This window comes from Rhinoderma darwinii, chromosome 6, assembly GCF_050947455.1.
Source record: "Rhinoderma darwinii isolate aRhiDar2 chromosome 6, aRhiDar2.hap1, whole genome shotgun sequence".
Lineage (NCBI taxonomy): Eukaryota > Metazoa > Chordata > Amphibia > Anura > Rhinodermatidae > Rhinoderma > Rhinoderma darwinii.
This window is the reverse complement of record NC_134692.1, coordinates 94,661,895-94,675,560: the sequence shown is the minus strand read 5'-3', so window position 1 is coordinate 94,675,560 and position 13,666 is coordinate 94,661,895. Positions and strand designations below refer to the sequence as shown.

At 43.6% G+C, this 13,666-nt stretch overlaps 1 protein-coding gene across 5 annotated transcripts in view; it reads left to right on the top strand.

The window, feature by feature from the left end:
• The window catches only part of NPRL3 (NPR3 like, GATOR1 complex subunit), a 202,910-nt gene extending 189,512 nt beyond the window's left edge, over positions 1-13,398 (top strand). For 4 of the 5 annotated variants that reach the window (XM_075830052.1, XM_075830053.1, XM_075830051.1 and 1 more), the window contains one exon: positions 13,160-13,398. In XM_075830052.1, coding sequence (XP_075686167.1) covers positions 13,160-13,325 — 166 coding nt within the window. In that variant the 3' untranslated portion in view covers positions 13,326-13,398. The remainder of the gene's footprint in view (positions 1-13,159) is intronic. The other variant, XM_075830055.1, reaches the window with a different exon arrangement.
• The last annotated feature ends 268 nt before the right edge of the window (positions 13,399-13,666 follow it).

Genomic DNA, 13,666 nt, shown 5'->3' with positions numbered 1-13,666 from the left:
GGGCGGGGGATGGAGATGGGTGCCTGTACTTAGATCAGGGATAGATGGAGGCACAAAGGATAATAATTATTATTACTGTGTAAGGGCTTATTTAGACGAACGTGTAATACGTCCGTGCAACGCTCGTGATTTTCACGCGCCTCACACGGACCTATATTAGTCTATGGGGCCGTGCAGACTGTCCGTGAGTTTCATGCAGCGTGTGTCCGCTGCGTAAAACTCACGACATGTCCTATATTTGTGCGTTGTTCGCGCATCACGCACCCATTGAAGTCAATGGGTGCGTGAAAATCACACGGAAGCACTTCCGTGGTACGTGCGTGATTCGCGCCACAGCAGTAAAAAGTATGAATGAAAACAGAAAAGCACCACATGCTTTTCTGTTTACAAACATATAAACAGGGTCATAATGATGGCGGCTGCGCGAAAATCACGCAGCCGCGCATCATACGGGGCTGACACGGAGCTGTTATGTACCTTTTGCGCGCACAAAACGACGCGTTTTTTGCGCAAGCAAAAGGCACACGCTCGTGTAAATCCGGCCTCAGACAGTGTGCAGGGAGGGAGCCGTCTGCCTGTAATTTGTAATTAGAGCAGGGAAGGACATGTGACCATAGAGGGGCGTGGCAGTATGCAAATAGCTGAGGTGCTTTGGAGGAAGGGGAAGGATGCAACTGTCTCCTCAGATGCAGCCGGGGATCATGGGTATGGTGGGTTACAAGACAGGAAACAGCCAGTAAGGGATGTAAACAAACAGCAAGGGATGTAAACAAACAGCAAGGGATGTAAACAAACAGAAAAAGCAGCAGTGATGATGGAAATCAAACAGAAACTGGTTAGAAGTTTAATAGGGGGTATTAGGGAAGGCAAATAAAGGCTGGGGGACACTTTTTAGAAAAATTTTTTTCCTGGACAACCCCTTTAATTCAATGAAGGGTCACAGAAAGTGGGCCCTTTTGCGTATTTTCCAGGCTTTGTGAAGGCCCTAAGGTTTTCCAGAACACTCTCCCTTTTATACAAATGTATTGAACTTTAATGAAGCAAACAATTCACACAAAGTAACAGAATTAACATATCATTCATGAACCCCTTGGAGCAGAATCACGTACATGCACAGCGAAGAAAGGCAACGATTCGCGCATTCCGCCATGCATGTACGTGATTGTGCGGGCACAGAAACCTCCAATCCCTGTCGTTCAACCCCTAAATACCGGCCCCGGCATTTAAGTGGTTTGACAGAGGAAGGGAGCTCCCTCTGTCACAGATTGGCGGCCCGCAATCACCGACCTACGACGAGTTACCATAACAGCCAAGGCCTGCCCCGGCTATATGCCTATTAGGTGGTGCCAGAGGCATGGCTTAATAGATTGCTTGTAAGTTTTACACAGACAGGCAATAATGCTTTTGTATACTAAGTATACCAAAGCATATCTGCGATCAGAAGACCACATTGTAAAGCTCCGTATTAGGATTAAAAAAAAAATGAACATGTTCTTTACACCGCACAGTGAACGCCGTCAATTTGAAACCCAAAAAACTATGCTGGAATAGCTGTTGTTTTTTTTTGTTTTTTTTAATTCCTTTTCATATTTTTATTTTTTAATGTTAAGGCCCTGTTCACACAGAGTTTTTTGCCACGGTTTTTGCTGCGTAAATCGCGTCGGAAACCGTGGCAAAAAACAGGCCGCAATCGCCTCCCATTGATCGCATGCAAGCGGAAAAAGCTGCTCGCGGGAAAGAGAAGACATGCCCTTTCTTCATGGGTTTCCATCTCTGACATCTCAATGACATCAATAGGAGGCAGAGAGAGTTTTTCGCAGCGTTTTTTGCCTGCGGCGCTCATTGGCAAACGGCATGCAGGCAGGTTCTTGGAGGGTGGGGAGGAAAAAACTGAAAATAATGCTTGGTAATTAAGGCCAAAATACGCCTGGTCCTTAAGGGGTTAAGCAGGATAGAGTCCCCACAGTAATGTATAGCTTGAACAAAGCTCATTTGCAGGTTATGAACAGCAATATTCCACTATGTTAAAAACAGGCAGATCATTACGCTCATTAAGACCGAGTGGTTCTAGAGCCTCAAGTCTTTAAAATTAGCTCAGCTTCTCTCTGAAATGGGGACTGTTTCACACACATTAAGGCCCTATGCACACGACCGTGTTCGGTCTGTGATATACAGTCCACATGTTGGCCGTATGTCCCGGCCCGAGCACAGTACAGGGAGCCGGGCTCCTAGCATCATACTTATCTATGACACTAGGTGTCACTTATTGTCATTTATTACATTAACCCCTCAATGACGAAGGATGGATATATCTGTTCGAAGCAGAAGCTAGTTTCCGCATAGAGACCGATCTATCCGTCGCTCTGATCTCGTGGGTTTTGCCACTGTACCTACAAGCTCAGCGGCAGGAGCATGGCTGTTGTACACAACCAGGCTCCTGCCGGAATCAAGGCGCTCTCTGATTCCGGCAGTTTAACCCATTAGATGTCGCTGCCAATGTGTTTGACACAGGAAGGGAACTCGCTCTGGCACCCCATCGGCACACCTGTGATGAGATTGCAGGGCGCTATGGGTTTCCATGCCAGACGGGGGCCTAACAAAGCCTCCCAGGTCTGCCTTCAGCAACTGCCAGAGGCATGGCCTAATAGATTGCCTGTCAGTTTTACTCTGACAGGCAATAATGCTTTGGTATAAAATTACAGTAAAAATAAAATAAAACCAGAAAAGTGGTACATATATGGTAATGCTATGATCGTAACAAGTCGAACAATTAAACATATTATTTAGACCGCCGGGTGAACAGCGTAACCAAAAAAAAGCCTGCAAAATTATTTTCTTTCTCATTCCCCCCATAAAATTTTTAATAAAAGTTAATATGTCCCATGTACCCCAAAATATTACCAATGAATACTACACCTTGTCCCTCAAAAAAACAAGCCGACATATGGTTACATCGATGGAAAAATAAAAAAGATGCGGCGATGCAAAAACAAGTACTGTGTTTTTCAGACTATAAGACGCAGTTTTTAGCAAGAATAAATCTTGCTTAAAAAGTCCCTGCGTCTTAGGCCCTAATCATACAGAGCTTTTTGCAGGCAGAAAATTCTGCCTGTAAAAGTCAGCTCCAGTTTTTTTTAAGTAGTTTTGCAACACAGGCCTTTTTCGCCTTTTTTTTTACCTCTTCATCAGGCAAAGGAAAAAAAAAAAAACGTGAGTGGTTTTTGCCATTAAAGAGTTATTCCCAAGTAGAGTAATTTTTTTAAATTATTTTTTTAATACATCCTAAACATAAATACAAATATAAACATATTGCTTTAAAAAAAAAAAAAAAAAAAAAGAATATTCATTTCCTAACTTCCTTTTTTCTCAACTAGATAATGCAGCTAGTGCTGGTTATATGTTCTAAAAGGGAGCGTGCCCAGCTTGATGTCAATCAAGCCGCTCTGCTCTGTTAGTGCGTGATCCCGACGTTGTTAGATGTCATTTTTGCTACACACACACACACACACACACACACACACACACACACACACACACACACACACACACACATACATACATACATACATACATACATACATACATACATACATACATACATACATACATACACACACACCTCTGTATCTAACTCCATTGGGACTCCTTCTAGGAGTATAGTTTCCAACACTCTGGCTGGAAATTCCTGTCCTGGAGGAGCCCCTGGCTGTAGGGTCCGTGGTGTAAGCTGCACATAAATCAACTGTATGAGATAGCGTCCTGCTCTGCCTCCTGTGCTCCTGTCGGCAGTACAGAAGCCCGCACTTATACAGGGCTGGCTTCCTTACAGCAGATGGGAGCATAGGAGACCGAGCAGGACGCTGTCTCATACAGCTGATTTATGCGCAGCTTATACCAAGGACAGCGGCCAGTCCATACTGCTGTGTAGCATAAGTATGTAACGGACAATGTTACATACCAGTTCTGATAAGGGCTCCGCTAACTCGGCTGGCCTTTACTTATGTGCCGAATACAGGACGGCTCCAGGGCTACTGCGCATGCCTGGGGGCCATGCTATATATTTGACTAGAACTGAAGAGAGGTGGTCGAGCAGGGAGCTACTGTGCATGCACGTTCCCGGCCATCCTCACTGCAAAATAAAGAGGTAGAACAGCGAAAGCAGCGGTGGCCGGATCCCTAGGCAACGAGCAATAAACAAAGAGGGGCTATCAGTAACATCGAGCCAGGATATATCACAAAGTACAGCATTTCAAAAAAAGAAGGTATTTACAAAAATACCTAATTTAATGTTGTTAAGCTTTATAGGTAAATTTATCAAGATGGGAATACCCCTTCAAATGCGTCCAAAAACGCCCCGGCCGTGTGCGGCCTTTTCTTCCGTCTCCCATTGATTTCAATGCGGTTTTTTAATGCGGAAAATGCCTCAATATAGGACATGTCGCTTCTTTTTCCCACAAGCGTTATTTCCTGCTCACAGGAAAAGAAACGCCTCCACCTTCCATTGAAATCAGTGGCAGGCAATTTCGGGCGATTTTTGCCACGGTTTCCGCATCAAAAAACGTGTAAAAACACACTGTGTGAACAGGGCCTTATAGTTTGCAGTCAAGGGATCCGGTGGCGCCGGTCTCCCTGACCGCTTCATTACTAAACCCCTTTCTGACCCATGACATGCCGGCTCAATACACTGCAGGTGTCAGCTGTTTTTTTACAGCTGACACGCTACTCTAACGGCCAGGAACAGCGATTGCACTGTTCCTGTCCGTTTAAAGGGGTTGTGCCATAAAACACATGTATCCACAGGATAGGGGATACATGTGCGATCGCTGGGGGTCCGACCGCTGGGACCACCCAGCGATAAGGAGAACAGAGGACCGAAAGTCACCCAGAATGCTACATGATAAGCTTGGACTTCCGGGTTCTGAGTCCGGCAGCTCCATAGAGATGAATGGGATTCTTCTGCACATGCGTGAGCTGCTCTCCATTGATTTCTATGGAGCTGCCGAACAAATAAGCCGGATACAGAACCCGCAAGTCCAAGCTTCTCATGTAGCACTCCGGGTGACTTTCGGTCCCCCGCTTTTCTTATCACTGGGGGTCCCCCAGCGATCACACATGTATCCCCTATCCTGTGGATAGGGGATACATGTGTTTTATGGCAAACCCCTTTAACTAGTTAAATGCCGCGTTCAATAGCGACCGCGGCATTTATAGGGGTTTTTCCATGAAGAACTTATCACATATCCACAGTGAAGAATCCCTGTCTGTGATGATGGTGAAACCTTATTTCTTCTAGATGTAGAGGATGCCCCCTTGTCCTTTTTACAAGCCTAGGTGTGAAAAGATCACTAGAATGATCTCTGTACTGTCCAGTTATATATTTGTACATTATAATTAGATCAACCCTAAGGCTGGATTCACACGAGGTCATTACGTTCGTAATTTATGGACGTATTTCGGCCGCAAGTCCTGGACCGAACACCGTGCAGGGAGCCGGATACTAGGAGTCCCTGCCTCGCTGCCGGACAACTGTCCCGTACTGAAAACATGATTACAGTACGGGACAGTTGTCCGGCAGCGAGGCAGGGACTCCTATCATCGTACATAAGTATGATGCTAGGAGCCCGGCTCCCTGCACTGAGTTCGGTCCAGGACTTGCGGCCGAAATACGTTCCGTCAATTACGGATGTAATGACCTCGTGTTAATCCAGCCTAAGCCATGTTTTTTTTTCTAAACTGATAACCTTTCTTGGTACCGCAATCCGCCCATTTCCTTAATTTCCTTGGTCGTCCACATTACACATACTTTCCCCCAGTCCCAGTACTTTCATTTTATATACCAACCTTTTATGCGCCTTTGAAAAGTCTAGATATACCACACCCACAGCCTTACCCAGGTCCAGTCTAGAACTTTCCTCCTCATAGAAGCTACATTACAGAAGGAAAAAAACATAATGGTGGCGGATAACATCTCCTGTTAAAACAACAATTCTGTGTGTAACGCTAAAGGCATTGATGTTCTGTCTTGCATCAATGTGTGAGAGTGCATTGTGTTGCTGGTGGGTGTTGTCTGTCTCCCTTAATGGAAAGACGTGTACTGGGAGCAGGAAAAAAAAAACATCAATGAAAACAGGTTTGTCAGATAAAATGTACTGGAGAAAGTGGAAAGTATTTTTCATTGCAGCTGGTGGACAATTACATCTTTGAGTTTGTGCCATCTAGTCAGGCATAAAATTCTGATCATACGGCTAAGGCCTCATGCACACGACCGTAAAAACTCCCGTTATTACGGGTCGTAATCACGACCCGTAATAACGGGCTCATAGACTTCTATTGGCGACGGGTGCCTTCCCGTTTTCTCACGGGAAGGTGCCCGTGCCGTTGAAAAAGATAGAACATGTCCTATTTCAGGCCGTAATAACGGCACGGACAGTCCATAGAAGTCTATGGAGCTCTCGTAATAACGGGTGGCTACATGTGTGCACCCGTCATTACGGCAGCGTTGCTAAGCGACGTCAGTAAATAGTCACTGTCCATGGAGCTGAAAGAGTTAACTGATCGGCAGTAACTCTTTCAGCACCCTGGACAGTGACTACCGATCAGTATAAACATGTAAAAAATAAAAATAAAAGACGTTCATACTTACCGACAACTTCCTGCTTCCTCCAGTCCGGTCTCCCGCCCGTTGCCTTGGTGACGCGTCCCTCTCGACATCCGGCCCGACGTCCTGGATGACGTTTCAGGCCATGTGACCGCTGCAGCCAATCACAGGTCAATAACAGGCTGCAGCGGTCACATGGACTGCCGCGTCATCCAGGGATGTCGGGCTGGATGTGAAGAGAGGGACGCGTCACCAAGACAACGGCCGGTAAGTATGAAATTCTTTAACTTTTATTACAGAAAAGGCTGTCCCTTCTCTCTATCCTGCACTGATAGAGAGAAGGGGCTGCCGATTAGTGCAGTGCTATTTTGCCGCCAAAAACGTGCCTGTAAATACGGGTGGAATACGGGTGACACCGGACCCATATTTACGGGCACGGGTTCGTAAATACTGGTGCAAAACGGGTGGAATACGTGTGACACCGGACCCGTATTTACGCCAGTATTTACGGGTGGGAAAAAATACGGTCGTGTGCATGAGGCCTAACATAATATATAAAGAAGCTCGGTTACCAGGACTTCTGATTCTCCTAAATCAGGAGGCACAGGAGGTTACCAGGCACATTTACAGTGAAGGAAATAAGTATTTGATCCCTTGCTGATTTTGTAAGTTTGCCCACTGTCAAAGTCATGAACAGTCTAGAATTTTTAGGCTAGGTTAATTTTTCCAGTGTGAGATAGATTATATAAAAAAACCAACTCAAAATCACATTGTCAAAATTATATATATTTATTTGCATTGTGCACAGAGAAATAAGCATTTGATCCCCTACCAACCATTAAGAGTTCAGCCTCCTCCAGACCAGTTACACAAAACCTACAAAACCATAAGTAAGACGCTGGGTGAGAAGGAGACAACTGTTGGTGCAATAGTAAGAAAATGCAAGACATACTAAATGACTGTCAATCGACATCGATCTGGGGCTCCATGCAAAATCTCACCTCGTGGGGTATCCTTGATCCTGAGGAAGGTGAGAGCTCAGCCGAAAACTACACGGGGGGAACTTGTTAATGATCTCAAGGCAGCTGGGACCACAGTCACCAAGAAAACCATTGGTAACACATTATGCCGTAATGGATTAAAATCCTGCAGTGCCCGCAAGGTGCCCCTGCTCAAGAAGGCACATGTACAGGCCCGTCTGAAGTTTGCAAATGAACATCTGGATGATTCTGAGAGTGATTGGGAAAAGGTGCTTTGGTCAGATGAGACTAAAATTGAGCTCTTTGGCATTAATTGAACTCGGCGTGTTTTGAGGAAGAGAAATGCTGCCTATGACCCAAAGAACACCGTCCCCACTGTCAAGCATGGAGGTGGAAACATTATGTTTTGGGGGTGTTTCTCTGCTAAGGGCACAGGACTACTTCACTGCATCAATGGGAGAATGGATGGAGCCATGTACCGTCAAATCCTGAGTGACAACCTCCTTCCCTCCACCAGGACATTAAAAATGGCTCGTGGCTGGGTCTTCCAGCACGACAATGACCCGAAACATACAGCCAAGGCAACAAAGGAGTGGCTCAAAAAGAAGCACATTAAGGTCATGGAGTGGCCTAGCCAGTCTCCAGACCTTAATCCCATCGAAAACTTATGGAGGGAGCTGAAGATTCGAGTTGCCAAGCGACAGCCTCGAAATCTTAATGATTTACAGATGATCTGCAAAGAGGAGTGGGCCAAAATTCCATCTAACATGTGTGCAAACCTCATGATCAACTACAAAAAACATCTGACTGCTGTGCTTGCCAACAAGGGTTTTGCCACCAAGTATTAAGTCTTGTTTGCCAAAGGGATCAAATACTTATTTCTCTGTGCACAATGCAAATAAATATATATAATTGTGACAATGTGATTTTCAGTTTTTTTTTTAATATAATCTATCTCTCACTGGTAAAATTAACCTAGCCTAAAAATTCTAGACTGTTCATGTCTTTGACAGTGGGCAAACATACAAAATCTGCAAGGGATCAAATACTTATTTCCTTCACTGTATGAATGTGAACATCAAACCTTATTACTCGCCCTCCTGTGTTGATTTTGTTTGTCATTTGTTAAAATAAATTTAAAAAAAGAATTTGAGAATTACATATATAGTAATTCCTTTATATAATGTTATAATTGGAACTTCCCTAGCAGCAGCAAGATACATGACTGGGCAATTCCCTATCTTTTCCCTGCAAGTCTAAAAAGTGCACAGAGAACAGCCTGTTGCAAAATGGTTTGGCATATTCCGGCCGGGAAAATTCCCTCTGCTTTACTGCTATATTATCAGCATACCCTCATTGTAATTGGAAGCAATACCATTGTAAGACTTTTGCACTTGCATAATTGCTACCGCACAGGCACCAATCAGAATGGGGCGCAACTTTTTTTTACTTTTTTAAATTTGTTTTATTGAACACAAAACTGAAACCATTACTATTACATACATTTGTGAGTCACATAAAGATATGACATATATTTCGTATAAGAAACGTGAAATCACACGAGTCATGATTTCCTCATATTAAAAGTTACCTCGCAGTTCGAAGATGGTTAATAGAACTTAGAATCACATTGGTAAGGTACAAAGTAAGATGCGACGTACACATGGGGCCCCACGCTTTTATAAACAATTAGGAACATTTCTTATTTTTAAAAACTATCTTTTCACATGGAATAGTTTTATTTACTAATGAACACCATTGAAATAGAGGACAGACCCTCACCTTATCCGTCTGAGAGCTATTGCCTTTCTGGCCATGAAAATCAATTCCCTAAGGAGGATTCTGGGGTGCATCTTTTTAATATACATTTGGCCCTAAATCTGCATTCTTCAATCCCTTATTTTTTTTAAATTGGATGAGATGTCTTGGATGTGCTCTCCTACATTTCCACAGATGCACCTCCACACCCCCTCCCATTTCCCACCGAAAGTGTAACTATGTTTATATTAGAAAGTTGTAGCCCCTTTCCAAAATAGTAGGCAATTTAGCTAGTGATAGTTGCCTTTGTGTGAGCCGTGTGTAATCGTCATTTATTGCCAGACAGAGGGCTTGAAATCAGTGGCATGAAATACTCTAAACTACAGTCAACCCATGAGTTGTTTTACTTCCAGGATTGATCGAACGAACGACTTCACCATGAGGTTTATTTTTACCAATGAACTGCTCCTTATGGGGGTTTATAGAAGATTAAACTCTGACTTTCTGTATATATTTAACTGCAGGATATAACTATGTACTGTCCGTTGTGTTAAACATCTGTTATAGCCTAGGGCTATGGAAAATCCCTATAAAACGAAAAATGTGTTTATTATATCAACAAGCCGTTTCCCCAGAGGATGCGTGTTGGCAGATGATCTGAAATGCAAAGCAAAGCAGATATTACTTTTCCCACAACAATGTTTCCACCCGGCAATTCTGAAAGTACAATGATTTGGCTGCTAGAAGCACGGTTGTAAGCGTAGCAAGAGTATTTGCAGCTGAAGAAGAAACAGGGAGTGGCACGCATCCTAAAACTAGTGCAAATAAGAATAGGAGTATTGCCAATGACAGCAAATCCGGTTAAAGCAGCTGCCCTTCATTGGTCACCAGCATCAATAATACTTTTTTTTTGTTTTTGTCTGATGAGCTGGCATGTTTAGATCTGAATTAAATGGACGCAAAACCCAAAATATAACTCCATATGCCATGCAGCTGAATCCACTGTTTTCTGTTATCAGACATTTCTCCAGAAACACTTACATGTATTTCTGCTTATCGGCAACTTTTAGAATCATTACTTTCATAATATGCAACCTTAGTGCTTCTGTAAGAACTAAACTAATTCACTAATAAATATGTCTTTATGTTCCCCCATTCTTTCAATTCCGCAATTAGTTACATCTGTTTCTGCAAAAATGGGTGACAACCAATATGGCTGCCATTTCACCTGGGTTGTCACTCGGCAAAAATCTGCTTACTCAACAATCACTAGGCAGATGTCAGAACTCTATAATAGAATAAGGATTAAAAATAGTTATACCATCTAGCCAATCATGTCATGACTTTTTAAGCCGGAAATGTAGGGTTTAAATATTCTAGTCACAAATACACATTTTATAGACCTGGCACCTGGCATTGATGTTTTTTGTCCAGCAAGGATTGTTGAATGACATGTTTATGTGTATATTTAGTTCTCAATTTTTATTGACCAGTGGGGACATTCTGTCCATTACTCCTGAATAAGTAATCATTCCAGTAAGCCCATACAGTACATCACTGTATTTTCAGCAGAAAAACATGAACATCCACTATTGGTGGGAAAGTAGAATTACTATGTTTTCTTGGTGGATCCTATTGCTACCTGCAAGATATAAAGGAAAACATCCATTTCTGGCTGAGCAACCGAAAGGAGATGCCCATATCTTGTGTGTAGCCCGCTTTGGGCTGGGTTTATAAATGTAAACTTCTATCCTAGTCCCTGTTCACATAACGTTTGTGATGTACATTTAGCGTGTACGCCGGGAAAACTCCTGATGTACATTCTAAACTTGACCATAGGGTTATATCAGCCTGACATAGACTAAACAAGTGTCCTAAAATGTTTGGAATAGCATAGTAGACTACACTATTCCATACAACATTACCCAGTAAAAAACGTATACCCCGTGGCGTTTTCTTCAATTGACTGATGCCACTGTATGGTAATTGTTTAACATAGTCAGGCCTCATGCACACGAACGTATTTTTGTCCTCCCGTAAATACTGGCGGAAATACGGGTCCTTGGTAACACGTATTCGACCAGTATTGCACCAGTATTTACGGACCCGTTGTAAAGGATCTGCCAGACACAGCTTCTGTGTCGACACCCGTGGGTAATCAGTCTGCACCTGCTCCTATGTCTGTGAGACTGACTCCATCTTCCACCACTCAGGATGGCAGGCTTAGGAGTGGGAGAGCCTATCACAGCCTGGCCAGATGGAGCTAGCTCCCGCCCACTGTCTATTTATACCTGCCTTTCCTGTTCTTCCTTTGCCTGTGATTCTGCTCTGCTTGTTTCCTGGCGCTGCTGCTGCTTGAACTACTGATCCTCTGCTTGTTATTGACCTTGGCTTACTGACCATTCTCCTGCTCAGCGTTTTGTACCTCGTGCACTCCTGGTTAGACTCGGCTCGTTCACTAGTCTCGTTGCTCATGGTGTCTCCGTGGGCAGCTGCCCCTTTTCCCTAGCTTCTGTATACCCTTGTCTGTTTGTCTGTCGTGCACTTACTGAGCGTAGGGACCGTCGCCCAGTTGTACCCCGTCGCCTAGGACGGGTCGTTGCAAGTAGGCAGTGACTGAGTGGCGGGTAGATTAGGGCTCACCTGTCTGTCTCCCTACCCCGTCATTACACCCGTGCCCGTAAATACGGGTCCGGTGTCACCCGTATTCCACCCGTATTTACGGGCATGTTTTTGCTGCAAAATTACACTGCAGTAATCGGCAGCCCTTCTCTCTATCAGTGCAGGATAGAGAGAAGGGACAGCCCTTTCCGCAGAAAAAGTAAAAGAAATTCATACTTACCCGGCCGTTGTCTCGGTGACGTGTCCCTCTCTTGACATCCAGTCCGACCTCCCTGGATGACGCGGCAGTCCATGTGGCCGCTGCAGCCTGTGATTGGCTGCAGCGGTCACATGGGCTGAAACGTCATCCCAAGAGGCCGGACTGGAGGAAGAAGCAGGGAGTTCTGGGTAAGTATGAACGTCTTTTTTTTTTTTTTTTTTACAGGTTGCTCTATATTGTGATCGGAAGTCAGTTACTGCCGATCGTTTAACTCTTTCAGCACCCTGGACAGTGACTATTTACTGACGTCGCCTAGCAACGCTCCCGTAATTACGGGTGCACACACGTAGTCACTCGTAATTACGGGAGCCCCATAGACTTCTATGGGCCTGCCTGTGCCGTAATTACGGCCTGAAATAGGACATGTTCTATATTTTTTAACGGCACGGGCACCTTCCCGTAAGCATACGGGGAGGTACCCGTGGCCAATAGAAGTCCACGGGCTCGTAAAAACGTGCCTTAATTACGGGCGTTTTTACGTTCGTGTGCATGGGGCCTAAGTCTGGGATTTTTCCTACTGTATACGTTAAATGGAGGTTATAAATGTGATGTGAACAGAGTCTTAGCTGTGCATTTACATACAGAGCTATCTTGCCAGAATGGGAACATGAGCAATTATTGCCATTTTCCTGCTATTGCCTATAATTATTTCCCCTTCCAATCACGGTCATCCCACAATAATATTTATTGCGATGTTTACCGTCCTTATTTGTATGTGGTCAGATAATGTTGTAATCTGATGGATCCCTTCAATATAACCATAAAAATTCAGGTCAATGCTGTATGACAATGATCCTCATGTATTGTTATTACACATATTACTTCTATACAACTTAAGACCATAAAATCTGTACCAGCCTAGAGCAATGATAATATGAAGCAAGGCAATTAATTATTTAGTGTATGGATGATACATTTATTCATACCTCTCTTTCCTCTTAGGCTATTGCACTATTTCCGAGGTCGACATCATCTTGAAGAGATCATGTACAATGAAAACATGCGCCGATCACAGCTACTAATGCTGTTTGATAAATTCAGGAGTGTACTGGTAGTGACCAACCATGAAGATCCAGTTATATCAGTCTTCCAGTCTGTCTTTCCTTGAATGATTTACCAAATGCCACCAATGTTTTACTTTTGTACATATTTTAATTTATTAAAGCAATGGTATGAAAAAATGTGCATATTGTCTGTCTCTAAATATTACAGTTTAGTATAAAGTTATAACTTGGCCGGTATAGAAGTAGATAGGGGTTAGGTATGTCTTGTGTTTCTGTCCTTTTCCAACAGGCAGGGTTTTATACAATGACACTATATAAATAGATCTACTTACAATGGAATCTAGTAAGGAAAATGGCTGCACAGAGCTGTTGTACAGCATTCATGCCCATATCTCACCTGCAAATACATTTAAATTGACTACCAATTGGGTGATAAGTTTGAATT